The sequence below is a fragment of the Balaenoptera acutorostrata genome, chromosome 15 (genome assembly GCF_949987535.1).
Source record: "Balaenoptera acutorostrata chromosome 15, mBalAcu1.1, whole genome shotgun sequence".
Lineage (NCBI taxonomy): Eukaryota > Metazoa > Chordata > Mammalia > Artiodactyla > Balaenopteridae > Balaenoptera > Balaenoptera acutorostrata.
Window position 1 is genome coordinate 17272997 of NC_080078.1, and position 27079 is coordinate 17300075.

Here is a 27079-nt window from a genome sequence, read left to right on the forward strand (position 1 = left end):
ATTTAGAGAAAGTTGAAAAGACACTTAATTTGTGGTGTTAGTCTATTCACTGGAATGTGTGTAATTTGTAATTCTTTACTGAAATGGAAAGTCAGGAGCTGGAGGAAACATTGTTGGTGAATTTGGGGGCTCACTTGCAACAGAGTTGCAAGATAACTGGAAGCTGGCCTACAGCTATTGAATGTAAGCATGGAAAAGGGTGACTAGAAGTTATAGAAGTTTATAACTTCTGGAAGAGATGTGCATGTCAGCAAATGATTACAGTGCTGGGGAATAAGTACAGAAAAAGAACCTTGTAAGAGGTACAACTGTACTTAAAGAAAAAAAAAAAAGCCTGGCCACACTGGGGATGGGAGGGTTGTATCAGGGAAGGCTTCCCAAAGGAGGTGGCAAATGAGTTGGGTTTCAAAGCAGAAGTAGGAAGTCCCTAGGCATAGAATTTGGGGCATGAGGTGGTGGGGAAGCAGAAGGGCCATTTTGGACAGATGGAACCACAGGTATACACAGAAGAGTAAAAAAACACAGTGTGTTTAGGTCAGGTCGTGAAGATGAAAGCTTTGAAATGTTGAAGAATAAGGAGTTCTAATAGGCAGTGCAGGTGACGTCTGTGAAGGCAGCTACTCTTGGAAAGGCTTTTATTTAATTATTGAGGAAAGGAGCCATGTGCTTTATTATTGCCTAGGAAATTATTCCTCTATATTCTGCATTCTCTTTTTAGAGAAAGACAAATTTAATTTTAATTTTAAAAACTTTTATGGCCATGTCGTGTGGCATGCGGGATCTTGGTTCCCCAACCAGGGGTTAAACCTGCGTTCCCTGAGGTGGAAGCATGGCGTCTTAACCACTGGACCACCAGGGAAGTCCCTAATTTTTATTTTTTATTGAAGTATAGTTGATTTATAATGTTGTGTTAGCTTCAAGTGTACAGCAAAGTGATTTAGATATATATATATATAATATATGTGTATATAGAGAGAGTATATGTATATACATTATATATTCTTTTTCAGATTCTTTTCCATTATAGGTTTTAACGAGATATTGAATATAGCTCCCTGTGCTCTACAGTAGGTCCTTGTTGTTTATTTTATTTTATTTTTTAAAACTATTTATTTATTTGGCTGTTGGGTCTTTGTTGTGGCATGTGGGATCTTCATTGCCACGTGCGGGATCTTTAGTTGCGGTATGCAAGCTCTTAGTTGTGGCATGCGGGATCTAGTTCCCTAACCAGGGATGGAACCCGCGCCCCCTGCATTGGGAGCGTGGAGTCCTATCCACTGCACCACCAGGGAAGTCCCTATTTATTCCATTTAAACATCTTACTTTGAGTTATTTTAGACTTGCAGAAGAGTTGCAAAAATAGTACAGGGAGTTCCTGTATACTCTTCTCCCATAGGGATTTATTAAAGACAAAAACAAAAGCAAAACCACAGTAGCCAAGTCTTCAAGTAATTTAGCTCAGTTTCTGCACTTTCTTCCTTCTAGTACTGCTTGGCAGTTAAAGTAGGTATTGATGTGATCACAAGGCCTTCTCTGCCATTTTTTGATTTGTGCTTATTTTTCCTCATTGTAAAAAGTGTTTTGAACTCTGTAGACTATTTGATAGTATAAAATAGACAAGAAATTACCCCCCTCTGATTCAACCTCTAATAACGTTTTTGTTTCCTTCCAGTTTTTTTTCTATTTACTTTTTAAATATGGTTGAGATCACACTGTAAATGTACTTTTTTCTTCTGCCTTTTCCACTTAACATAGTATAAGTAGTTTTCCAAATCATTAAATACTTCATAAATATTTACAGTGGCTCTATAATATCACATTGCATAGATTCTTTGGCAGTTAGATTGTTCCATTTTTTGCCATTGTAAATAATATGTGATTAATGTTTTTACCAAAATCTTTTTCTGTATTTCAGAAAATTGCCTTAGGCTAGATTCCCAGAAGGGCCCAAGGGGGTATGAAGTTTTTTTTTTTAATAAATCTTTTATTTTAAAATAGTTTTAGATTTAGTATGAACATTTTTAAGGTATGTTGTAAGCTATTTTCCGGAAAAGTTATACCAATTTATTCTTACACTAGCTATGGATAAATACTCATCAGCATTGGGTAGTCTTAAGAAAATTGTTGCAAAATTAGTAGGTTAAAAAAGTGGCTTTTCATTATTCCTTAATATCTTTTTTTTTGTAGGGAAAGTTTTTACCAAGTTAGATTTTATTTTTGTTTGTTTATAGGAGACAGATCCCTTATGCTCACTTTAGTTACTGTTTACTTTAAGTATCCTTTACGCTTACTGTAATATATTAGAAATGGTGCCTTTAACTTTTTTTTTTCCATAGTCTTAAGTTGATTTTTATTGTTTCTTTAAATACACATAAGAGAAAGTTGACCACTTTAAAGTGTACAATTTAGTGACATTAAAGTACATTCACCATGTTATGCAACTACTCCCACTCTCCAGTTCTAGAGCGATTCATCACTCCAGAGGAAACCCAGTACCCAGGAGCAGTCACTCCCCATTTCTGCCTCTTCCTAGCACCTGACAACCACAAATCTGCTTTCTGTCTCTATAGGTATGCTTATTCTGGATGTTTCATATAAATGGAATCATATAATACATGGCATCTCAGTATCTTTTAAAGCAGAAAAAAAGATGAATTAGATTAAATAAAATTTGAATTGAGTCTAATGTATTAATATTAAAGTTTGAAAATTGACAGTCCATCTATGGCAACAGTCTTTTTTTTTTCTTTTAAAGATTTTTTTTTTGATGTGGACCATTTTTAAAGTCTTTATTGAATTTGTTACAATATTGCTTCTATTTTATGTTTTTTGGTGTTTGTTGTGTTTTTTTTTTTTTGGCCGCGAGGCATGTGGGATCTTAGCTCCCCGACCAGGGATCGAACCCACACCCTGCATTGGAAGGCGAAGTCTTAACCATTGGACCTCCAGGGAAGTCCCCGCAACAGTCTTGAATTCAGCATATTTAGTTGGTCAAGATTTCCCATTCCTAGTTTATGGTTGTTGTTGGTGAACAGAGGGCTACAGGCCTTGGGGGAAGAGGGAACCTAAAATAAGGACAAAGATAGGAAGAATATGGGCTTGGAGAGTGGAAGCCAGTGAAATGACAGCACATTCCGTGGCTGGGCTTATATAGGAAACTCGTCTAGAAGTTAACCTCTACAGCAGCATGATTTGGAGAACTTCAGGTAAGGTGCTTCCCTCTGTGTCATCAAAAAATAACAACAATAGCAACAAAATAGCCAGCCTAAAAATGAATACGTTTGTGACAGTATCTAATGTATAAGACCTCAGGAAACGTACGCATTTTTGCTTAGGCGTAAGAGTGGTGTTGGGGACAACAAGGACAACCAGAGAGGGTCCGGGGTGTCTTTTTCGTGTTTGACATCTTCATTGGAAGTCCTTGGTAGTGGGGGAAATTTTGTGTGTTTGTGTGGTTTTTCATTTTTGTTTGTGTAGTTTTTCCAAAGGCCTTCAGAGTTTGATCAGGCACCCACTGAAATGGAATGCTTGTAGATGGAGGATTTTATTTATGAAACAAAGTATAGCTTCCATGGTAAATTCTGTGGGCAAGTCAATGTCTTGTTTTCATTAGTCAGTGTGTTAATTATTTCCCCGGAGCCTGATCCCCTTGAGAGTGGGGTGGGGTCAGTGTGAATCAGCAAAGCCAGTGATCAGAACTTGCATTAGAGATACCTCAGTCCCCAAGTAGGCAGTGGTCTAACTCATTTTATTTCAACATTGCTTATGATTAAGCAGTTAAGGACGGATTTTTACAGCAAGTATTCAGTAAGGAATGCATTCAGTGTTTAGCAATTTTAATACATTCCTAGGTATCTGAAAAATAGTATAACCTCATGTTTAAGAGCATGGGTTTGGGGCCTGGGTTTGAATCCTGGCTCTGCCACTTAACCAAGTACGTGACCTGGGACAAGTTACTTCATCTCTCTGGGCCTCGTTTTCCTCATCTGTGCAATGGGATTGTTACGAGGATTAAAGGAGTTGATGTCAGGTCCTTAGGACAGTGCCTGGTATGTACTGAGTGCTAAGTAAATGTTAGTTTTTTAAGTTATCACCATTGAGTAACTATAGCTTCAGTTAGTATAAGAGAAAGAGTTAAAATAATTCCTCTAACAAGTGTTTATTAAGTGCCTGCTGTGTGCTAGATAGACCCTGGGAACAGAGATGACTAGGAAGTAGTCTCTGCCTGTGCACTCCAGGCTACTGGAGAGACCCACACATTAGGAGGAAATTTCTTTTTTCTCTAGTTGTTTTCTCTTTTAAACAAGTGAACATTGTACAAAATTTAAATGATACAGTAGAGTGTACAGAGAAAAGTCAGCCTCTTTCCCTTCTCTTGTCCCCAGAACCCCATTTTCTTCTCTAGAGGCAACCACCATTACCAGTTTAAAGAAAAGTGTGTGTATTTTCACATTCCCTACTCTACCTCTACTAATGGGTAGCGTACTGTACATACTGGTACACTGTTTCGTGCCTTTTAAAAAATTTTAATGTATTGGATGTAGTTCCACATATCTATGTGTATAGAGCATTCTCACTGGTTTTCACAGTTGCATAGTATTCCATGATAGGGATGTACCTTATTTAACCGGTCTTGCTTTGATGGAAAATTAGGTTGTTCCCAATCTTTTGTTTTACAAACAGTGTTGACTTGAAGGTTCTTTCACACATAAACTTTTGGATGGAAAAAAAAAACTGCTATAAGTATACTCGCTGGGTGAAGTTGTTGATGCATTTAAAATTTGTAGATAACTGCTAAATCGTCTTCCATTGTGGTGGCACTGGTTTATGATCTCGCCAGTGTTGTATGAAAAGTGAAAGAGGTCATTTCAGTTCACCGTGTTCAGTGTAATGTTAGGAAGCCCACAAAGAATGGCCGGCCCTGCCGGGGGAACTTCAGTAGGCTTCACAGAGGTGATGCCATTTTCAAGGAGTCTTAATGTTTAGGTAGGAGTTTTCTGGGTAGAGAAGTGCATCCTAGGTAGCAGGAATGGCATCTGTGAAGACATGGAGCTGTTATGTGGAGAAGCTGGGTCTGGCTGGGGCACAGGGTGGGTGAGGAAACTGGAAGAGGGAGCATGGGGATGGTGATGTCCAAGGGGCAGGTCAGGGTCAGGTGATGGGGTGACTTGATCACCCCTGATGGTCAGGTGGCGAAGACCCTGGGTGGTAGTGAGAGGCTTGCAGTTGAAAGATACTTGAGGGAGAATTTGCAAACCAGTCTTTTAGCAACCATTTATTACCTGAAGAAAACTTGCCAGACTTGGTAGAACCTGAAGCAAAGCTGGAAGGGCCTTTTTTTTTTTTTTGGAAGGGCTTTAAGTCTGAGGAATTTTAATGTGGTAGTTTCTTGGAAGTGTCCCAAGTGCTGGATAGGCGTTTGGGTTCTCCTCCTTCAGCCCCATTAATTAAGCAGTCTCTGATTGAGTCTATTTTATGTATTGGGATTCTATGTAATATTTTTTTCTTAAAAAAAAGACCAAACAGCTTTTGCTGCTGGAATCATGGATCTAATTCCAATCCGTGTTGTCCCAAACACAAATAGAAGCCTGGAAGACGATGGTGCTTTTCTTTTATTCTTTGTTTGCGGCACTGGTAGGTTGATCACTATAAAAATGAAAGTGAAGACGGTGGCATTCTTGGAATTTTTTTGAGCGTTTAGTTGACTTATGTGGGATTTTTGTTTATTTGGTTTCTTCCTTTTTTTAAAGCTTACTGACTCATCAGTGAAATATATAGTGAGAGAGTTCTGCTCATTTATGGTTAAAGGTGCCAAGGGGTTTTTGTGTGTTACGTCATTTACTTCTCACAGCTACCTGGTGGGGAGCTGTTGTAAATCCACTTCGCAGGTGAAGAACTGAGGCTCAGAGAGGTTAAGTACTTTGTGCCAGGTCATGCACAGAGTAAGTGGTAAAGTTAGAGGTCAGATACAGACCTGAGGCTGACTCCAGAGTCCACACCCCTCACAGTTAACGCTGTGACAATTCATTTTAAGGCGTTCCCAGGATAGGGAGTACCCAGCCAGCTGTATGGTGGAAGGGCACGTTCAGGTGGAATGGTGTGGAATTTCTAATCCTTGGCTTTGGGCTGTTGCCCAGAGTGAAGGAGCAGAGCTGGGAGGTGGGAATCAAAAGCAGCACTTTATCTTTACCTCTGTTCCACTCCTTTCCCCCATGTTCTAGCAGGGTCGGTTGGGAACTGTAGGAAGGGCGGTTACATGCTCCCGTCTCAAGCTAATTATGCTTGTTGTGTGGGGTTTGGAGGCTGATAGAAGGCTGCTTCTTGAGTCATCCCTTCATTATCCAGGGATGTGAGCAAGGCCAGGGTTCCTGGCAGGATCAGACAGTTGGACAGGAGCTAAGTATCCATTTCCTTTCTCCTGTGCACCTCCCACCTCCACTTCCCCCACTCCTAAAAAAACACCCCCAGAACTGCCATTGTTCTGTCTTTCTAACCCACTGAATCTTCAATGGGGTGGAGGAAGAGAATCATGAATAGTTTCAATATTACGATAGCTTTCCATATTGTAAAAGTTACAGCTTTTTAAAAATCACAGTTGTGATTACCAAGCATACTATTGAAAGTAAAACTTAAGAAAATTGCATCGACTAATAGTGCTGTGCAGAACCCAGCACCCAGGACAGTCCCTGGTGGAGAGAGTTGCTCTCACCAGAGCATGTGGTGTCTTCTTTCTTGGTGGCTAGTAGTCATCTATGGTGATGGGAGGAGCATTTAGAACTCCCCAGTCAGGAAGAGTCACTTCCTACTGAACGCAGATCTCTGCTTGTGTAGCAGCATCACACTTCCTGCAGAACGTAGCACCGTCAAAGGTCCTTCAGCAGCTGCTCTCGTGGGCATCGTTGTTTACGTTGTGTGGGATACATAAGCACCCTTTGGCAGTCGGCAGTGATACTTGGAGAGCCTTAGAGTAATGTGACTGATCATAAATTAAGAATTACAGCATTAAGGTGGTGCTGGATGTATTGAGAGGGACAGCTGATGACAACTTAGGAGACTTTGCCTTTATAAAAGCAAATCCCAACATGAGGGTGGGCTAAGAGAAACTTGTAGTGAGAGGAACTACTATATTAGCCAACGTTTACATAGTGCTTTATAATCAACACGCAGTACACACACCTGATTGCATTTAGTACCAAGGATGCTCCAAGAGCTGGCAGGGTTTGCCCAAAGTTACGCAGGCTGTATTCTGGAGCTGGGGCCGGCTCTCACTTGGTATTGTCTCTGCCTGCCAGGCTGTGGCTGAGGACCTCTCAGTGGTAGCATTGGTTCCCATGAAGCCTGTTAGTTCTGTCATTGCTCATGTAAAGAGCACCTTCTCTGTGTCCCCTCATTCCTGCTTTGGTGCACATCCAGGGGATTGTCGTCTGTACCCCAAGTGGGAGCAGTACTGGAGCACAGTCTTCTGGGCCCTGTCTCCCTCCTTGCATTTCTTTCTTCCCACAGGAGTGATTGATCTCTTGATGGTTGCACTGGGGGGAGCCCAGCACCAAGGCCTGTATCTGCTAGGTGCAAGGTCACTCACTGCATCAGAACACTGCCCAGCTTTGTGCCTGTGCCCTCTCACTTGCCTCCCCTCAGGAGAAGCTTGGCTTCCTCTGTGTCCCGCCTTCCTCTCGTGGCTAGGCCTGGGCGGGCCAGGGCAGTTTAGAACGAGAAAGGGGTTGCAGCTTTACCTGTCCTGAGGAGGACATTAGACTTTGACCTGTACTTGGTCTCTTGAGACTGTGTATCAATGGATAGAACCAGGGAGGGTGAGAGAAGGGAAGTGATTATGCTCCCCCAGATTCCAACAGTCTGTAATATAGTCTGGAGATTTTTGCCAAACTTACAAACATGTTATTTTAACTTATTTAAAAGGCCATTCTGGGAGTAATTCAGGAGGAAGGTGGTATGGGTTTTACAAGAGACTTGCTCTTAAATGGTGCAGGTGGTAACAGCAGTGAAATGAAATTATTTACATTTGAGCTGTAGTGTTAATTGTGATTCAGATTTGCAGCATGTTTTTTTTTTTAAATTTATTTATTTTTGGCTGTGTTGGGTCTTCGTTGCTGCACACGGGCTTTCTTTAGTTGCGGCGAGCGGGGGCTACTCTTCATTGCAGTGCGTGGGCTTCTCATTGCGGTGGCTTCTCTTGCTGCAGAGCACGGGTTCTAGGAGCATGGGCTTCAGTAGTTGCAGCACGCTGGCTCAGTAGTTGTGGCTCGCAGGCTCTAGAGCGCAGGCTCAGTAGTTGTGGCGCACAGGCTAAGTTGCTCCACGGCATGTGGGATCTTCCCAGACCAGGGCTCGAACCCGTGTCCCCTGCATTGACAGGCAGATTCTTAACCACTGCACCACCAGGGAAGCCCTGCAGCATGTTTTTATAGTGGCCCATCAACCTTGCACCCATTCATTTCCTGATTTCATCAAATGCAGGGTAATGCCAGCTCATTCATCGTCCCCACAGCCCTTGGAGCAGAACTCCTTTGGGCTTCTTTAAGGGGTAGAGGAGCCATCGCTGGGAAGGGACTCTGGTGGCCCTGCCCGGTGACTTGACCAATAGCTGGCTGACTTTGGACAAGATACTCTGAGCTTCATTTTCCTCATCTGTAAAATGAGGTTGGACTTGCTGTTCTCTGGGGTTTGTTTATTTCTCTCTTAAGATTCCATGGTCCTCTTTTAGGAATTCTTGGTAGCATGCCTTGTGTTAATGTGCTCACTAAGTATCTTTTGAGTTTAATTGACTAGGCATGCTGATGTATACATTCATCCTCCTGGGATATGTACCTGGGAAAGAGAAGCAGATGGGATTGTGAAGAGAGCCTGTTCTTGGCTGTATTACTCATTTATTTTAGGCAGTTTCTTGCAGAATAACTATTTTTATCATTTGCTTTTTTGGCTGTCTAATTAAAGCCTTCGGACTAGAATATAAATAAATAAGTGTATAAGTTATATGTATTTTAGCTCTTAGTGGGATGTGGTTCTTGTCCAACTAGCAGATGCAGAATTTTTAATGTCTAGGCTATGTATTATCCTTTTTCTGAAACAGTGTGAGATAATAAATCTGGCATCTGAGAGAGTAAAATAATCCTTTCCTTCTTATTGTACTCTTTTGTCACTTTTTCTTTCCTCTTTGACCAGCTAGCTTGGAGCAGTGAGGAGCAAGGTGGAGGGTACCAATCCAACAGATGAGATTTTTAAAAACTTTTTAGTTGGAAAAATTCCAAATGGACAGAAATCTTGCAAAGAAGGAGTAGTACCAAGAACACTCTTATACTCTTAGCCCAAACTCACCTACTGTTAACATTTTGCCATGATTGCTTTTATTATTTGCACTTCCTCTCTATGTATATTTATGCACATACATACATATACACACACACGATATTTTCTGAACCATTTGAGAGTAAGTTGCCTACATCATGGTCCATTGCCCCTAGATAGTATATTTCCTAATAGGGATATTCTCTTACATAACCATAGTGCAGTTGTCAACTTTAATTAATTTAACATTGATTCAGTACTTTTATCTGGTCTACTATCTGTATTCCAATGTTGTCAGTTGGCCCAGTATGTCCTTTACAGCATTTTTTCCCTCCAGTACAGGATCTAGTCTAGAATCAGGAATGACAGTTACTTGTCATGACTCTGTAGTTTTCTTTAGATTTGCTGGAAATTTTTGAAACCAGTGCACCTGTCCATTCGTAGCTAATTGGTGCCTCTTGTTATTATAGCTTGTCTAGTAGTAAGTGGATTGGTTTTTCCCAGCATAAAACACACTGTCCTCTGTGTACAAGATGTTTCCTCTAATTGGTCCCCATAGGGACAGAATATACTGCTTTGGCTTTCTCACTACCATAGTGGGACCCCCGTTGGGCTTTCTGGCCCAGATGCCTGGCAGTCATCCTGCTCCAAACTCCTGGTCCTCAGCAGTAAACAGATCCTTTTGTTCATGGAAGGGACGGAGAATCTGACTGGGCACTTTCTGCAAACCGAAGAAATATTGGGGGTGGGGGGGGCGGGAATGTCTTGTAGTTGCTCAGCTTTATAATAGTTTTAGACTAAAGCAGAAAGGTGCCTTTTAATGATTAGAGTTATGTTTAGATACAGCCACAGTATGTTTTAATCAAATATTAAGTATCTGCATGATGATATCCTACAAAGTTACGTCTATAGTTACTCTCAAAGGGCAAATATTGTTCAGATTTAAGCTGTAGGTGAGACAACCAGGAGCCTTTTGAGGCACACGTATAACTTTCGTAGTTAGTTCCAGTCATGTGTTCGTAGAGTTGTGGTAAGTGCATCTGCCCTGGCCTTGCTTTCCCGGAACATGGTGTGGCTCTCCATGTCTTTCCTCCAGTAGAAAATATTTTTATTCCTTGCAACTTTTGTATATAACTTTTATTTTTTTTATTTTTAAATTTTAAAAAAATTTATTTTATTTATTTTTATTTTTGGCTGTGTTGTGTCTTCCTTGCTACGCGCGGGCTTTCTCTAATTGCAGCAAGCGGGGGCTACTCTTTGTTGCGGCGCGCAGGCTTCTCATTGCGGTGGCTTCTCTTGTTGCGGAGCACGAGCTCTAGGAGTGCGGGCTTCAGTAGTTGCAGCACGCTGGCTCAGTAGTGTGGCTCTCAGGCTCTAGAGCGCAGGCTCATTAGTTGTGGCGCACGGGCTTAGTTGCTCTGCGGCATGTGGGATCTTCCCAGACCAGGGCTCAAACCCGTGTCCTCTGCATTGGCAGGTGGATTCTTTTTTTTTTTTTTAACATCTTTATTGGAGTATAATTGCTTTACAATGGTGTGTTAGTTTCTGCTGTATAACAAAGTGAATCAGCTATACATATACATATATCCCCATATCTCCTCCCTCTTGCGTCTCCTTCCCACCTTCCCTATCCCACCCCTCTAGGTGGACACAAAGCACCGAGCTGATCTCCCTGTGCTATGCGGTTGCTTCCCACAACTATCTGTTTTACATTTGGTCGTGTATATATGTCCATGCCACTCTCTTACTTCGTCCCAGCTTAACCTTCCTGGCAGGCGGATTCTTAACCACTGCGCCACCAGGGAAGCCCAGTATATAACTTTTAGAGTTAATTACTTCACTATGTATCTGTACCCTTTGTCTCCCCTCTGTCTTTGGTGGAAGCATTCAACACCCCCAGGGTGACTGCACTTCTGAGTGATAGACTTTGAAGATTCAACTGGTTTTACCAATTTGCTTTCAGAGAAATAAAGTGAGATTTCTACTTCATCGTGGTGTGTTTAGTTTGTTTTTTAAAAGGACAGTATCTGCAGGTTGAGACACAAAGAGCAGTGATGGGAAAGGTGGGAAGAAGACTTGTTCTGCGTATCCTTCTGCCTGGGGCTTCCTTAGTGCGCTTCTTAGCATTTTGAGCTGACTGCAGGAGGGGATGGATAGATGTCACATTGATTCCTATTATGTGTTATTTTAAGCTTAGTATTTCATCTCTACTTATATGCAGGCCTAAAGGCCAAAGAGATTTTTCCCCTCGTCTGTTTTCTTTGCAGTGGTGAAGGGTATAGGGAAGAATGAGAGTGTTCTTTTGAGAGTTTAGACATCCATGGTAATCCTGTTAGCTCCCAGAGTTTATATGAGATTGAATTTATTTTTTTTTTTTTCTTTTAAAGATTTTTTTTTTTTTAATTTATTTTTGGCTGTGTTGGGTCTTCGTTTCTGTGCGAGGGCTTTCTCCAGTTGAGGCAAGTGGGGGCCACTCTTCATCGCGGTGCAGGGGCCACCCTTCATCACGGTGTGCAGGCCTCTCCTGTCGCGGAGCACAGGCTCCAGACGCACAGGCTCAGTAATTGTGTCTCACGGGCCCAGTTGCTCCGTGGCATGTGGGATCCTCCCAGACCAGGGCTCGAACCCGTGTCGCCTGCATTGGCAGGCAGATTCTCAACCGCTGCGCCACCAGGGAAGCCTGAGATTGAATTTTTTTGCTAATGGCATCTGTTGTAACACACCAGGTATGTTTTGCATACTTTTTATTTTTAACCTTGGTCAGCAGTTAGTATAGAATCACTTTTCTCAGAAACCTTCTTTATATGTAAGTAAATAGAGTAGTAAAACTGTTCTAGATATGCCACAGGAGTATTGGACTTGGGACTCTGCTATGCTTGCCGTCATTTTTTTAGGTTTACTATCAAGGAAGCATGAACCTGAATACAGAAGGCTCGTGTGATTCACCTCCTTGAAGGATAGACAAAATGTGGCTCCTGGCAAAAGTGGCAAAAAGCTTGATAAAAACCTTCTTTAAAAAAAGAGTCATTTTTTTCCCAGTATCAGTTTTATAAAAAGTTTATGTGTTAGAGAAGGGTGTTATAGAGGCAATTAGGTGAAACGTTACAGATTTAATCAGGATTTGAGAAAACTGTCATATCGGTGTCTTAACAAACAGAGCACCATATTATCCATCATCAGTCTCAGTGTTTTTAAGATAAAGTATTAGCAGTCTCCTGGTTTTCAAAACGTATTCATTGAGTGCTTGTGAGCAAAGGTCATTATGATCAGAGCTCTTAAAGGGGGAAATTTAAACAGAGTCATATGTATCTTGAATTCGGAGGAATTACCATTATTCCTGAGAAAATAAAACTGATACTAACGGTCTACTTGTTCCTTTTACTCTCCTGCATTTGGTCTGTAAAATATTTGAGTACCAGTCCATACTGGACATTACAGGAAATACAAACATATTAGGCAGAATCTCTTTCCAGACAGTTTATGTTCTGGTTAGAGAGACCTAATGTCTATGAATTATTAATAGTTACAGAGACGACTTTCAACTCTTACTTTATTCCTGGCATTATGTTTACTACATGCTTTACATAGATTATTTTATGTAATCCTCAGAACAACCCAATGTGTTAGGTTCTCTTATTATCCCCAGTTTTGCACAAGAGGAGAAAGAGTAATAGGTTACATAACTAGGCCAAGGTGCACTCTGATTCGAACCCAAGGAACCTGACACCAGAGCCTGTGCCCTTTCATTGTGCCATTCCGAAATGAGCAGAGAACAGTGCCATGGGCAAAATTCTGTGATACCGATTACAGGAAAAGACAAAAGATGAAAACAAGGAAGGGATCTGCACTGTAAACTTTGTAAGAAATTTCATGAAGGTTGAACTATGAATTGCAGACCCAGGAGCAAATGCAGGATGGGAATAGACATTTGTTCTGAGACCATGAGTATTCAGAGTGGAGTGATGGCTTCCTGTGGTGAGTAATGGTGAATCAGGCATGCTTTCCTTCTTTCTTCTTAGTAAACTCTGCATTCTTCAAATCCCAACGTATATTATCATCTCTGTGAAGCTTTCCCTGCCTCCCTCAGACAGAGTTAGTTCTGTTTAGGCTCCTAAAGCCATTTATACATATGTCATTACTATAGGATGTAGACCATCACATTCTATGTTTTTATTCATTGGTTCTACCCTTCTCCCCCCACCCCCCCAGGCCATCTCCAGTTCTTTGAAGTCAAGGACAGTCTTACTCATCCTGGTATCTCAAGGACCTAATGCAGTATCAGCTACTTAGTGAATACTGAGTTTATTTGTTGAGTGGATAGCTGAGTGTCTCAGTTGGCCCAGATTTAAAGCCTCTTTAAAGCTAGGTTTAGACTAATTGGGGCAGAAAATGGATATTTAGGAGTATTTATCTGGTAGTGAAGTACAGATTGGATTGGAATTGGGGAAGCTGACATCAGGACGACTAGGTAAAAGAAGTTATAGTAATCTAGGCAAGGGGTGATTAGGGCCTGGTAGAAGTGGTAGTGAGGGAAAAGTCAAAGAAGATTTCAAATTATGTGGCCCTTGCCCTTCTTGCCAATTTTTCTTATAATTTATTAGGTGATTGTGAGTCTTGGTTGACTTAGTAGTTCCTTAATAAATGAGTCAGACATATAGTATAGTCTCTGAACTGCTGGACCATGAGCAGTGCAATAAAAATGCAGATAAAGTCAAGGCAGGCATAGTTGAAAGGTCCACTTGGCAGATTTTAACTCTTTTTGGAACACAAATGATTTTTTAGATATATACATAGGTCTCCGAGAGTGTATATATTCTGAGCCACTTTTAATTCATCATCCTAAGGATTTTAATTTGCTGTTGAGGTAAGCTCAGGGGAAGCATAGACTTATGGGATTGTAATACTTTTTGTTGTCACCCTTGCAGCTTTGAAGACAAATCGGTGATGATTCCTAGGAATCCATGAGTCTCATGCTCAGACTTCACCTGTGGGCCTCCCAACTGCTCTTAATAATTGTGCTAATAGAGGAAAAACACAATTTCTAAAATCAGAGTCTGCAAATACCAACCTGAATGTTAAAAATAAGTATAACATTAAGTTTCAAAAATTGTGTATATGTACTTACAGAAAAGTGCACAGTCATCCTGGTGTAACTTTCAGTCAAGAAAACAGAATAACTAGCATCCCAGAATCCCTCCTCCGCAGAGGTTAATAACCACTATTCTGATTATAACACCATGGATTTGTTTTGCTTGTTTTTAAAAATTAATATAAGACGAATAATGAAGGATGTATTTTGGCCTCTTTAATTCAACATTGTGAAATTCATCCATGTTGTTGTATGAAGCAATATTCATTCATTCTTTTTGTTTTAAAAATTTATTTATTTTTGGCTGCATTGGGTCTTAGTTGCTGCGTGCGGGCTTTCTCTAGTTGCGGCGAGCGGGGTCTACTCTTTGTTGCGGTGCTCAGGCTTCTCATTGCCGTGGTTTCTCTTGTTGCGGAGCGCGGGCTCTAGGCGCACGGGCTTCAGTAATTATGGCACGTGGGCTCAGTAGTTGTGGCGCACGGGCTTAGTTGCTCTGCGGCATGTGGGATCTTCCCGGCCCAGGACTCGAACCCGTGTCCCCTGCATTGGCAGGTGGATTCTTAACCACTGCGCCACCATGGAAGTACCTGTTCATTCATTCTTGTTGTCTTATATTATCTTCCTGATGAATAAACTACAACTTATTTGTCCATTCCACTGGTGATGTACATTTGGGTTCTTTAGACTTTTTGGATATTATGAATAATGGTGCTGTGAATATCTGTGTACGTTTTGTGGGGTATCCAAATTTCTGTTGGATATATTGTCAAGGAGTAGAATTACAGGGTCATAAAGTATGCATATGTTCATTTTCCAAAATGGTTATACCAGTTTATAGTCCCACCAGCAGCAGTGTGTGCATGTCCCAGTTGCTCAGCGTACTCACCAATACTTGTTACTGTCTTTTAAATTTTAGCCATTCTGGTAGATTTGTAGCACTGTCTTGTTTTTAATTTACATTTCTGTGATGACTAATGAGGTTGAGCACTTGTTTTATGTATCGGCTTTTTGAATATCCTCTTTTATAACTATTTGCCTGTTGAAAAAATTGAGTCATTTATCTTTTCCTTATTGATCTGTAGAAGTTATTTTATACTCTGATATGAGTTCTCTGTTATCCATATTGGTGATATCTTTTCCCATTTCATGGCTTTCTTTTACACTCTCTTCATTGTGCCATCTGATGAATATTCTGATTTATCAATCTTTTCCTTTATGTTTAGTGTTTCCAAGAATTTTTTCCCTACCCCGGGGTCATGAGGATGATCTGTATTATCTTCTAGAAGCTTTATTGTTTTACTGCTTACATTTTTTGTCTACCATGTAACTGAAATTTTGTGTGTGTGTGAATGTGCCTCGCTTGGTTTTAAGCTAAACTTGTCTTTTAGTTCTGCAAGATCTGGGTCTTAAATCCCAAGTCCAAGATGGGAAGCAGTCAGGTGTCTGAATCCTGAATGTTCTTCATCAGTTAATCAGAGCATTGCTTGAATAGCCTTTGGGAATTGAATTGAAACCTCTCTTCCTACCACACCATGACACTTTTTTTTTTAAATGTCTTTGTCCTTTTATAACTTGGAAGTGTAGTCTGTATGGAATATTCCCATGTATTGATACTTACTTGCCACTAATTTTTTTTTATAAATTTATTTATAAATTTATTTTTTATTTTTGGTCTTCGTTGCTGTGCGTGGGCTTTCTCTAGCTGCGGCGAGTGGGGGCTACTCTTTGTTGCGGTGCACGGGCTTCTCATTGCAGTGGCTTCTCTTGTTGTGGAGCATGGGCTCTAGGCATGCGGGCTTCAGTAGGCCACTAATTTCTTAACCCACTGCCGTCTGAATTCTGGCTTCACCACCTGCTTAAAACAGCTAGCAAAGGGTCCAGTGGCCTTCTTGCCAAATGGGGCTAATTCTCCAATATCCTTCAACCATTTGCAGGTCTTGAACATATCCTTCATGTCTTTATAGCTCTGTTCCGATTGTATGATCCTGGCAAAGTCTCAACCTCCTTTTCTTCTCCTGAAGATAGTTTTGTTTTGAAATCCAGTTAGAAAAAAGCCCCAGTAGATATGTTTGGGACAAAGCCCTTAAGCCTGAAGGCATGAATCTCCAGTTTCAAAGTAGGCCTGACCACTTTTGTTGTTTTGCTTTGGTCTGTTTTCATTTGGTATCTGAGACCAAATAAAAATGATAGCAGCCATAACTGTGAATTAGATAACCTCTTGGAGTTTACATATCAGCTTTACATGGAGCATTTCATTTGGTCCTCCTAACACCCCATGGGGTAGGTGTTCCTGTTGCAGTTAGAGAAATGATTGAAAATGCAAACAGCACGTTATTTGTTCTTGCTGAGAAACACCTGGTGATGCCACTGGATTATTAGGTTTTAGAGTTTCCTTTTTCATATAACCATCATTTACGAAATCAGGCGAGACTATCATCCTGTAATTTTTGTGGATACTTTTGTCTTTCCACCTTCTGTGGGAACGTTAGCTTGGGTTGGAGCTGGGAGGGTGGGGTTGATTGGACTGGGAATGGAGACAGGGTTGGATTCTCTGGGGAGTCAGAGACTTGCTTTCAGCAGCCTTTGATGTATGGCAGGTAATTGTCAAGTTCACAAACTTCTGCCTCAAGAACCCATATGAAATAAACCTTGACAGTTGATTGCCTGAATGTGATAAGCTCAGGTTTTTTTACAGGATCTACTCTAAAATGATTCATTGCAAGAATAAGCTGTGGAGAGACTTACTTCCCTGGCGGTCCAGTGATTAAGACTCCACGCTGCCACTGCAGGGGGCCCGGGTTCAATCCCTGGTCAGGGAACTAAGTATCCCACATGCTGCGCGTCACGGCCAAAAAAAAAAAAAAAGAATAAGTTGTGTAGCAGGTGTGACTTGAAGATGTATCTTTAGTGTTCAGGAACCTATTTTAGCTCCAGAAAAACTATCGATTTATTTTAACTAAATAGCTGATTTTGGTTCAAGAAATATGTCTTGATTTATGTTTATTTCTTTGCCAATAAGTTACTTTAACATAGGAGATTTTCCTTTGATTGTTTTAAATCTTCCCACAAACATTTTTAAAAACAGCTAATTGTTTTTTCAAATGAAATGGTACACCAAGTTGATTTTTTTTTTTTAACTTTTTTTTTTAAAATTAATTAATTAATTTATTTATTTTTGGCTGCGTTGGGTCTTCGTTTCTGTGCGAGGGCTTCCTCTAGCTGCGGCAAGCGGGGGCCACTCTTCATCGCGGTGCGCGGGCCTCTCACTATCGCAGCCTCCCTTGTTGTGGAGCACAGGCTCCAGACGCGCAGGCTCAGTAATTGTGGCTCACGGGCCCAGTTGCTCCGCGGCATGTGGGATCTTCCCAGACCAGGGCTCGAACCCGTGTCCCCTGCATTGGCAGGCAGATTCTCAACCACTGCGCCACCAGGGAAGCCCCACCAAGTTGATTCATGAAGCAGACCGAAGCATTCTTTTATTTATACAAATTCATTTTGAAATATGAATTTATAACACTTAGAAAATCTGTCACTGAGAACAGTGAGGCTGTTTTGATCAACACAAACAACTTGAAACAGGTTAAAGAGGATTGCAGTCTTATTTTTGTTCCACATTCTGGTTATTTCTGCATTAAAAAGCTTAACTTGCAATCCAAGGATATTTTTTAGTTGAACTGGTATATTGGTTTGAAAAAAGAGCAGAGGCTAATATTTATCATAAAATTCAGACCAGAAAGTCCCTCATGACTTCCCTGGTGGTGCAGTGGTTAAGAATCCGCCTGTCAGTGCAGGGGACACGGGTTCGAGCCCTGGTCCGGGAAGATCCCACATGCCGCAGAGCAACTAAGCCCGTGCACCACAACTACTGAGCCTGCGCTCTAGAGCCCGCGAGCCACAACTACTGAGCCCACGTGCCACAGCTACTGAAGCCCATGCACCTAGAGCCCGTGCTCCACGACAAGAGAAGCCGCTGCAATGAGAAGCCCGCACATCGCAACAAAGAATAGCCCTGCTTGCCGCAACTAGAGAAAGCCCACACGCAGCAACGAAGACCCAATGCAGCCAAAATAAATAAATAAATAAATAGAAGAGTAACTCCCCCGCTCGCCACAACTAGAGAAAGCCCGTGCACAGCAATGAAGACCCAACGCAGCCAAAAATAAATAAATAAAATTAAATTACAAAAAAAAGAAAAAAAGTCCCTCAAACTCACAAGTGCTAGAACTATTAAACAATAATTCATCACTCAGCATGTCAGAGTTCAGCTGTCATTGCACAGCTGTCACCATGACTGCAGCATGGGAGCGACAGCCGTGCCTGGCACTGCTTGAACGTGGCCCCCCGTGTGCTGGCTAGTGTGCTAACATGTGCTGGCTGATGTAGGTGGGCTGGTGCAAGCCTGATTCAGCCTCTGTAATTAGTGCCAGTCCTAAGAAGTGCTCGTTGATTCACAGAAATCGCCCAAGTTCCTCAGTGTCCTCAAAAGCCGATTACCAAAAAAAAAAAAAAAAAAAAAAAAGCCGATTACCAAATGGAGGTCCTTGGTAATATTACAGTTTGATAAATGATACATTTGAGTGTGGGCTTATTTTATTTATTTATTTATTTTTAATTTTTAAAATAAATTTATTTATTTATTTTCGGCTGCATTGGGTCTTCGTTGCAGCACACGGGCTTTCTCTAGTTGCGGCTAGCGGAGGGCTACTCTTTGTTGCAGTGCGCGGGCTTCTCATTGCAGTGGCTTCTCTTGTTGCAGCACGTGGGCTCTAGGCGTGCAGGCTTCAGTAGTTGTGGCACACGGGCTCTAGAGCGCAGGCTCAGAAGTTGTGGCACACGGGCTTAGTTGCTCCACGGCATGTGAGATCTTCCCGGACCAGGGATCGAACCCATGTCCCCTGCATTGGCAGGCAGATTCTTAACCACTGTACCACCAGGGAAGTCCCTGTGGGCTTGTTTTAAAATGCAGTTTTAATAGTCAGCTCTCACTTTGGGGGCAGTGGAGAGGATATAGGGAAGGTGGGTGGGAAGAAGGAAATTAGGAGATGATTAAGAAATCAAAACTGCTGTTGGCTCCTGATCATCTCTAGGTAGATTATTGCCAGTGAGGATTCAAAAAGGGCCTGCAAATGCTCACCTTGTTGCAGACTGGTTATGTGAAGGAGTGTTGACTCAAGTTCATTGCTGCACCTGATGTCCCCTCCTTCAGTGAGAGACGAGGAAGTGGGTTTGGGGCTACGTATGGAAAAGGGAGAGGATGAGCCTTGGGGGCTTAGGGTCCCTCTCCTCTTATTCTCCGCCTGAGTGGTTCTGCTGAGAGTCTGGCTCTCTGTGGGTCTGAGGTTGGGAGGTACTGTCTCATTTTTAGTCCTTGCTCTGCTTGGCTCTTAGCTGCACCTTAATCTCTGTTGGCTGCTCATGTGAAATTGAGAGTTGAGTGGATATTTGGCCCCTGAAGTCCCTTCAGAAAACCCCAGGAATCCATGCAGCAGTTTGACTACAGTTGCTCTGAATTAGAGTATGGCTAACTATTCAGACATGGGGCAAATAACATTGTTGACAGATAGTCTATAAGGCACCCTAACCTTTCTGAATCTCTTCACTCTGCCTATTCAGTCAGGGCCAGGGGCTGTTAATTTGCTTTTAGTATGTTTCCAGAATTAAATTTTAAATTATTTGCTCTCTTTTCCTTAGCATAAATAATTGAAAATTGATAGCACGGTAGCACGAATTTATAGAGTATACTAAAACTTTGGGTTTTGAGTCATCTGGGAAATTCCTTGCAGTTTTCTGGCTTATATCATGTATTTGAAGAATGTTGAACCAAGATGTTTTGAGGAAGTAAATTACTATGGCTGTTGAATGTTACCTGAAGGAACTGAGGAACAGTAGAATTGAAAATACAGTTACTGATTTTTTTGTTGTTTTTTTCAAATTTCTTTGTTAGGCATCTGAAGAAGCCTCTCTCAGGGCACTGGAAAGTCTGATGACAGAGTTTTTCCACGACTGTACAACCAATGAAAGAAAACGTGAGATAGGTAAGTGAAATGTTGAGTAGTAAAGAGTCGTTTATAACGAAGAGGCCCCAATGGGGAGGGAAGAGTTGGTAGCCTTGATGTTGGCAGCCTGGTCAAGCCTGCATGTTTCCCCTTGAATTCTGGCTCTTTTTAATCCAGTCCTGCTGGTTGGTGGCTGGTGAGGTCTACAAACCTAGTTGCAAGGGCTGTATTCGGCAGAGCCCACTAGAATCCATAGTGATGGATTTTCTTTCCTTTGGCCATGTGTGGAAACCCCTCCCCCTGCTTTGCTCTTAATTTTAGCAATGTTAAACTTTTATAAGAAGTCTGTGACTTAATTTAAAGAAAAAACTCATGAAATCATTAAAACAAACATGTTTTTGGTGTGTAGAAGTCTATCCTGAACCTCATCTAGTTCCCAGAGATCCTTTAACAGGTGTAACCTTTGGGGCCTTCTTGCTTTTTCCTTATTGCCACTGTTACCGCTCTCATTCTGCAAGTTTTGTTGAATAAAGGCTTCAAACAACAGAGATGTAGGTGTAATTTCAGGTCTTCTGGGAACCTCGGCACCTTCTAGAACCTCTTTTTGAATTTAATACTCACTGACATGCACAATATTCATTAAAGCATACTGTAAACTAGAAGGTTTATTTAAGTTGTGAGATCTCTGCTTCAGGGACATGCTGCACTGAAGTCCTAGAGTAATCTTTTTCTCTCTCTGAGCCCTCACTTAAGCCCTGAACTTGAAGATGAAAACTGTTTTTCTTGATCCAAACCTCGAGGCTTTCCCCTGTGTGTCTGGCTGCTCTGTACTGACCTTCATTGCTTTCACTTCCTTGGAGGCCTTTTTCTGTGTCTCCAGGTCTCTGCAGAGCCATTTCTCTGTCCCACGTGGCTTCTCTAAGTCATGTTAGCCAGCTGAGTGTTATGGCTGACTTCTGCCCTTGGTCCAAAGCTTGATTAGCGTTTGGATTTTCAGGTGGCCAGTAAACCTTCGGCTGCAGCCCATTTTCCCTTGCATCCTTTGAGTATCACATCAGCTCCTGGTGGATGCAGCTTCTTATCTCTTAATTTTAAATGTGGTGGTCTCTTGTGGGCCTGCCCTGTATATGCCTTCTTTTCTGAGGGACTGTGCTGTAGGGAACCAGAGCGTTTATAAACAGGGGATACTGACGGAAGCTGAGCCCAGTAGATGATCAGGCCTCTGGCTTAGAAGATCCCCTCTGCTTGCTTCCCTAGGTTCTCTCTTATTACTCAGTTGGGCTGACCCACCTCTTGCCCCCAGAGTGAGCCTCTTGTTAGTTTTATGCTACCAAAGTACCTCATAGTAAAAGTATCACTGGTGATTTTTACCAAAGGAGGTGAAGGATCTTTCCCTTACATCTAATTTCTCCATAGTCCTGTTTTTAGCTTATAATTGATATGCTTTTGGTTTTTCTCTTAAATTTTGGATTGCAAAGCTAATGTTGTTCACCTCAGTGTTCATGAATTAAAAGTGGAAGCTTTTTAACATATTTTTATTCTAATCTGATTTTTAAATAGTTTTAAATAACCAGATGCTACAAAAGTCTAATTTAAATGCCGGCTAAGGGGAATCCGGGGGTTTGGTAGTAGGCGTGTCTTAGTTCTCTTTGTACATAGTCTCCATAGCTTTATTTGAGTGTGTGGGCTGGAACCACTTCTTGCTTCTTTTTTGATGTCTTAGGATAAACTAAAGTCTTTCCTAGCTAGGTGGGAGAAAGGAGGGGAGACCTTTTATTATAGGGGCTCCACCCATCCTCCACCAAAAGTGTGTTATTAGTGCTCTAGAGATAGAGCTGTTAGCAGGGAGCCTTAAGAGACAGTCTGGTCATTTTTGAAAGTGGAGAAGGCTGAAGCATCAAAGAGGAGCAGTGATTTGCTTGGGATCAGACTCAGTGAATTAGTGGCAAAGTCTAGAACAGAGCCCAGAGTTCCTTATTTCCAGTCAGAGATCACTCTGGTTGGACTTCACCTCTGGGAGTCATAGAAACTTTTGCTTAATTATAAGAACACACCATCAGCTTCCTTTTATAGGATTTGTAATGAGACTGCCTTGGTGCACTTAGCCTGAGTTGTAGGGCACTGGCAGAGCAGTGACTTTAGGATTAGAACGGGCTGCTGTGCTTGCTGCTTTTCCAAGGGCTTCCTAGAATCTCTCAGGGTTGTTGCCTTTGTATTTTTACCTGCTCTGTGTTATATTTTATATTTTATGACCAGCGCAGCAGGTCAAGGTGACTAAGGGGCAGCATGTCCAGAAACACGGTGATAGACTCTTAATGCTTGCTGTCTGCCCAGCAGCCTCAGGAGGAAGAAAACCACTTCTAACTGATTTGAGGTGGACAGGGTGGTTCCTGGCAGCTCCCATGACTGCTGCTCTTATTTGCCGACTTGTGGGTGTTATTTTAAAATAAAACCAACTCAGATGAAGAGTTAGCCATCTTGAATTCTCTTGCATTTTTTCCAATCCTGTATTTATATGATTAGTCTTAATTTTTTCTTTTCCTACTTTTCTGGCCATCACTGTGTGTGTGTGTGTGTGTGTGTGTGTGTGTATAAGTGTGTAAGAACAGTGTTGAGTGAGTGGTGAGGAGGTAATATATAGCTGTACCCCAGATGATGTAAGTTACCAGTTGGCCATCATTTGTAAGGTAAAAATGATACTCTTGTATCCGTCTACACATTAGGTTAAGAATTTCAGCAGTGAAAGTTTCTCTGCCTAAAAAAGTGCCCATAAAAAAAAGGTGTCCATAGCTAGGTTATTGTTATTTAGGTGTCAGTGTTCATGGTCACCTCAGAGTCAGAAAAATATTGTATGCTTTGTCCTTTCTATCTTGAAGAATCAGCTGGATTTTGTAGTTGGTTTTGACATCATTACATTATGTGGAGAGAGGTGTGTTTAAAAAAAAAAATAAGACAGCCAGCCTTATATATTAATTTTGTGTATTTTCATAGCCTTCTCTTGTTGCTATTTAACTTTTCCAGAGGAACTTCTTAATAACTTTGCTCAGCAAATAGGAGCCTGGAGATTCTGCCTGTATTTTCTCTCCAGCACTAGGAATGACTATGTAATGATGTACAGCTTAACGGTTTTTGAGGTAAGTTGTCAGATACTTTTATACTATTCTGAAGAGTATTTTTTAGTCACATTGCCTTGTTATTGGCACTAGACTTTAGTTTTGATGTGTACATGGCTGGGAAATAGTGGTAACTCAGCTCAGGGGCTTCTTGCCACATACTGCCTTTGTCAAGATGTCAGGTTTTCCAGGGCGCCTTTCCATCTTCAGCACCAAAAGGTAAGATAGGTGAGGTCGGGAGGTCGTGAGAAAGATGATTAAAGAAAAACAGTTGGGAGGAGGGATGATACCCATTATACCATCATCCCAACCACAAAAATCTTCATTTATTTCAACTCTCTTCCAATCATTGCCTTCCTGTGCACACTGTTTTTCAAAAAACGTAGTTATAATCATATTGCTCACTTCATTTTGCATTGTTTTTTTCCCCCTACTTACCTTTATATTATATTCCTATAAGTGGCTGTACCATTATTGACCAAGCCATTCTCCTATTCTTACATTAAAGTTGTTTCTGTCTTTATTTTTTGGTAGAGACAGTGGTGTTATAGAAAGTTTTTGCACCTACACCTTTTTGTTTCTGTTAAATTATGTAGCTGTTAAATTATGTTCCTAGGAATGGGATTGTTGTATCATAAAATTTGAATATTTTATTATTCTCATTGCCAAATTGCTCCAAACCTTTGTTTAAAAGCAGAGTTTCTTGTTTGAGGGAGATAGCTACTGTTGGATGAAAACCAGTTTGTTTTGTGTATAGATTGTTAACTTACAAGATGTATACTTGTTTTTCAGAATCTGATCAATAAAATGTGGCTTGGGGTCCCATCTCAGGATAAGATGGAAATCCGTAGCTGCCTGCCCAAACTCCTCTTGGCTCACCACAAAACCTTACCTTACTTCATCCGGAACAAGCTCTGCAAAGTGATTGTTGACATTGGCCGTCAGGATTGGCCCATGTTCTACCATGACTTTTTTACTAACATTTTACAGGTAAGGAGATAACCTACGGAAACTTTATCTTGTAAATAATTCGTTTGAAGAAGTGATTATTTTCTTGTCTTGAAGACGATTTTTAAGATGAGCGTTTTGGAACTGCAGTGGTGAGGTCATTGTGGGGTGGATTATCTCATTCACTTAACCTTGTGTTCCTGAGACATGCTGTACCTTGGTGCAGTGGAGAAGGTGGGGGATGGGGAGCCCCAATCACTTTGTTAACCTCTTGTGAAATTTTGTGCAGCAAGTATTTGAAAGCCTGTTAGGTACTGTGCCAGGTGTTGGGTGCCAGGATGAGGCCTTCGATAGTTATAGTTTAGTGGGGAGAAAGCGATGGAAATAATAATTACCCAACAATATGTTAATGTCTGTAGTGGAGTATTGTGCCGAGTGCAGTGAGGACACAGCATTTCGACTCAAGGAGCTGAGGTGTTTTCAGTGTTGTTGGTGATGAGATGCGAGGTGGTGGCTTGAGTGGTAGAGTGAGAGGCTAGGCTGACGGACAGGGCCAGAGCAGGGAGGGCTTTGCGTTTGCAGGGGGTGTCAGTGTTTAATTCATAGTCCTTACTCGAGAACTAATGAAAAGTTTGGAGAAGGGAGACAACGTGGCCACATGTTTATGTTGGAGTGACGACTTCAGCAGCAGTGTGGAGTCTGGATTGCAGAGGGGTGAGGCCAGAGCGAAGGAGGCCTGGAAGGCTGCTGCTGGAGAAGGCTGAGTGAGCCGAGGGGCCTGAGCCAAGCCGGGGCTTACCTGCTGGACAGCAGCGAGGCATGGAGGAGGCTTTGGGCAGGGACTAGGTTGTAGGGAGGAGGGAAGGAAGAAGCTAGAATGCCTTCCAAGTTCCTGGCTCAGATGGCAGATTTTCTAGGCCAGGGATGAAGGAGGAGGAAATGGGTTTGGGTAGAAGATGGTGAATTCAGTTTGGCAGAAAATGCATTTAAGATTTGCGTGTTCCTTCTGTGCACGTCTAGTGAGACATTAGGAAATGTGGATCTGGAGTTCAGGATTTGGAAGTCATCAGGGAATAGGTGGGACCTAAAAGCCAAGAGGGCGATGCTTTTGTTCATTTGACTCCTGTGATAAAATTGGAAACGTTTATATTATCGAGGCAGTCTTGGGTATGTAGGAAATGGGTATTATGTACAGATTATAGAAATAAAATTCTTTGAAAATTGGTTATAGTCTTAGTGACGGCAGAATCTTCCGGAACAATACCATTTTCTAATGTTCTGCTTGCTCTCCCTGCAAACCGTTTGAATGATGCAGCAATTTAAAAAATCCAGCATCCATATTGCTTCTTTTGGATTGCCTCTCAAGGTGGCACAGAAATTCTTCATTCAATATTATTTTGTTTTGTATGGTGATTCATTTATCTAGAGATTTATTGAATTGATATTGTAAAGGAGATTCATGCATTTATTCCATAAACTATTTGTTGAATACCAGCCATGTACTAATAACTAGGTTCGTGGGGGGATATAGTAATGAACAAATAGCTGCCTTCATGGAGCTTATAATCCCAAGGGGGAGGCATCAGTAAACAATAAGCAAGTAAATTCTTTCAGGTAGGTATAAGTATTGTGAGAAAACTAAATCTGGGGTGAGGAGGAGGGAATATCAGGAGTGTTATTTAGATGGGATGATCATGGAAGCCTTTTCTGAGAAGCAGACTTTTGAGCAGAAACTGAGTGGAAGTGATGGAGTGAGCCATGTGGGCTTCCAGGGTAACAGTGTTGTAGGCAGAGGGAATAACAGTGCAAAGAACCCGAGGAATGACTAGGAGGCGGGGAGCCTGGAGTGGTGGGTTAGGAGGCCAGAGGCTTTGCTGGCTCTCTCTGACACGCTTGCTTTCACTCCAAGTTGAAAAGCAGTTGTGGTAAGTCTGCATGGCTCTCTAAGAGGGAGCCAGGAAGTCCACAGAGATGGAAAGAACCAGGAAGGTGGGGGGGTCTGAGTGGACTCCATCCTGGGTTGGTCAGTGGTGTGTCTTGTGTGAAGCAGCAAGAATGTGAGCCAGACAGAGAGCCGAGTCCTGTTGGCAGCAGTGAGGAGAAACCATGTTTTCGACCAGCTGGGATCATTTCCTTCGATGCAAAGCAGACATTTCTTGTCTTCCCATGAAGTATGATTAATGATGATAAATGAGAATTCGGAAGAGCATTTTTAGGTGAGGTGCTCATGGAGATTTCAAAAGGGTAGCTGTCTTCCTCTCTTTGCCACCACCTCCCGCTTTCCACCCTTCAGAAATGACTCCTTTCACCTCATGCAGCCTTCATGACTTTGAAACACCCCATAGTGGAAGGGGCACTGGACTGGGAGGCAGTGGGTTTGGGGTCTGTGTCCATTTTTGTTACAAATCACCTTGATTTTAGTAGCTCCTATGTGAGCCTCCGTTTCCTTCTGTGTACAATGAGAGGATTGGACTAAGTGATCTTTAAAATTCTTTCCAGTTGCATTATTCCCCACTTCTTATTCATGCATGAGAACCAGTCAGTGGCATGAAAGCCATGTCAAGAACGATTGGTGCTAAATTGCTGACATTTCTGATAATGATAATAAAGAAAATCTTTTCTTTAGGCAT

At 41.7% G+C, this 27079-nt stretch overlaps 1 protein-coding gene across 2 annotated transcripts in view; it reads left to right on the forward strand.

Annotated features, from left to right (window-relative positions):
• The window catches only part of XPO6 (exportin 6), a 111011-nt gene that overhangs the window by 16298 nt on the left and 67634 nt on the right, over positions 1 to 27079 (forward strand). For both annotated transcript variants that reach the window (XM_007186336.3, XM_057528636.1), the window contains exons 2-4: positions 20337 to 20427; positions 23410 to 23522; positions 24294 to 24491. In XM_007186336.3, coding sequence (XP_007186398.2) covers positions 20337 to 20427; positions 23410 to 23522; positions 24294 to 24491 — 402 coding nt within the window. The remainder of the gene's footprint in view (positions 1 to 20336; positions 20428 to 23409; positions 23523 to 24293; positions 24492 to 27079) is intronic.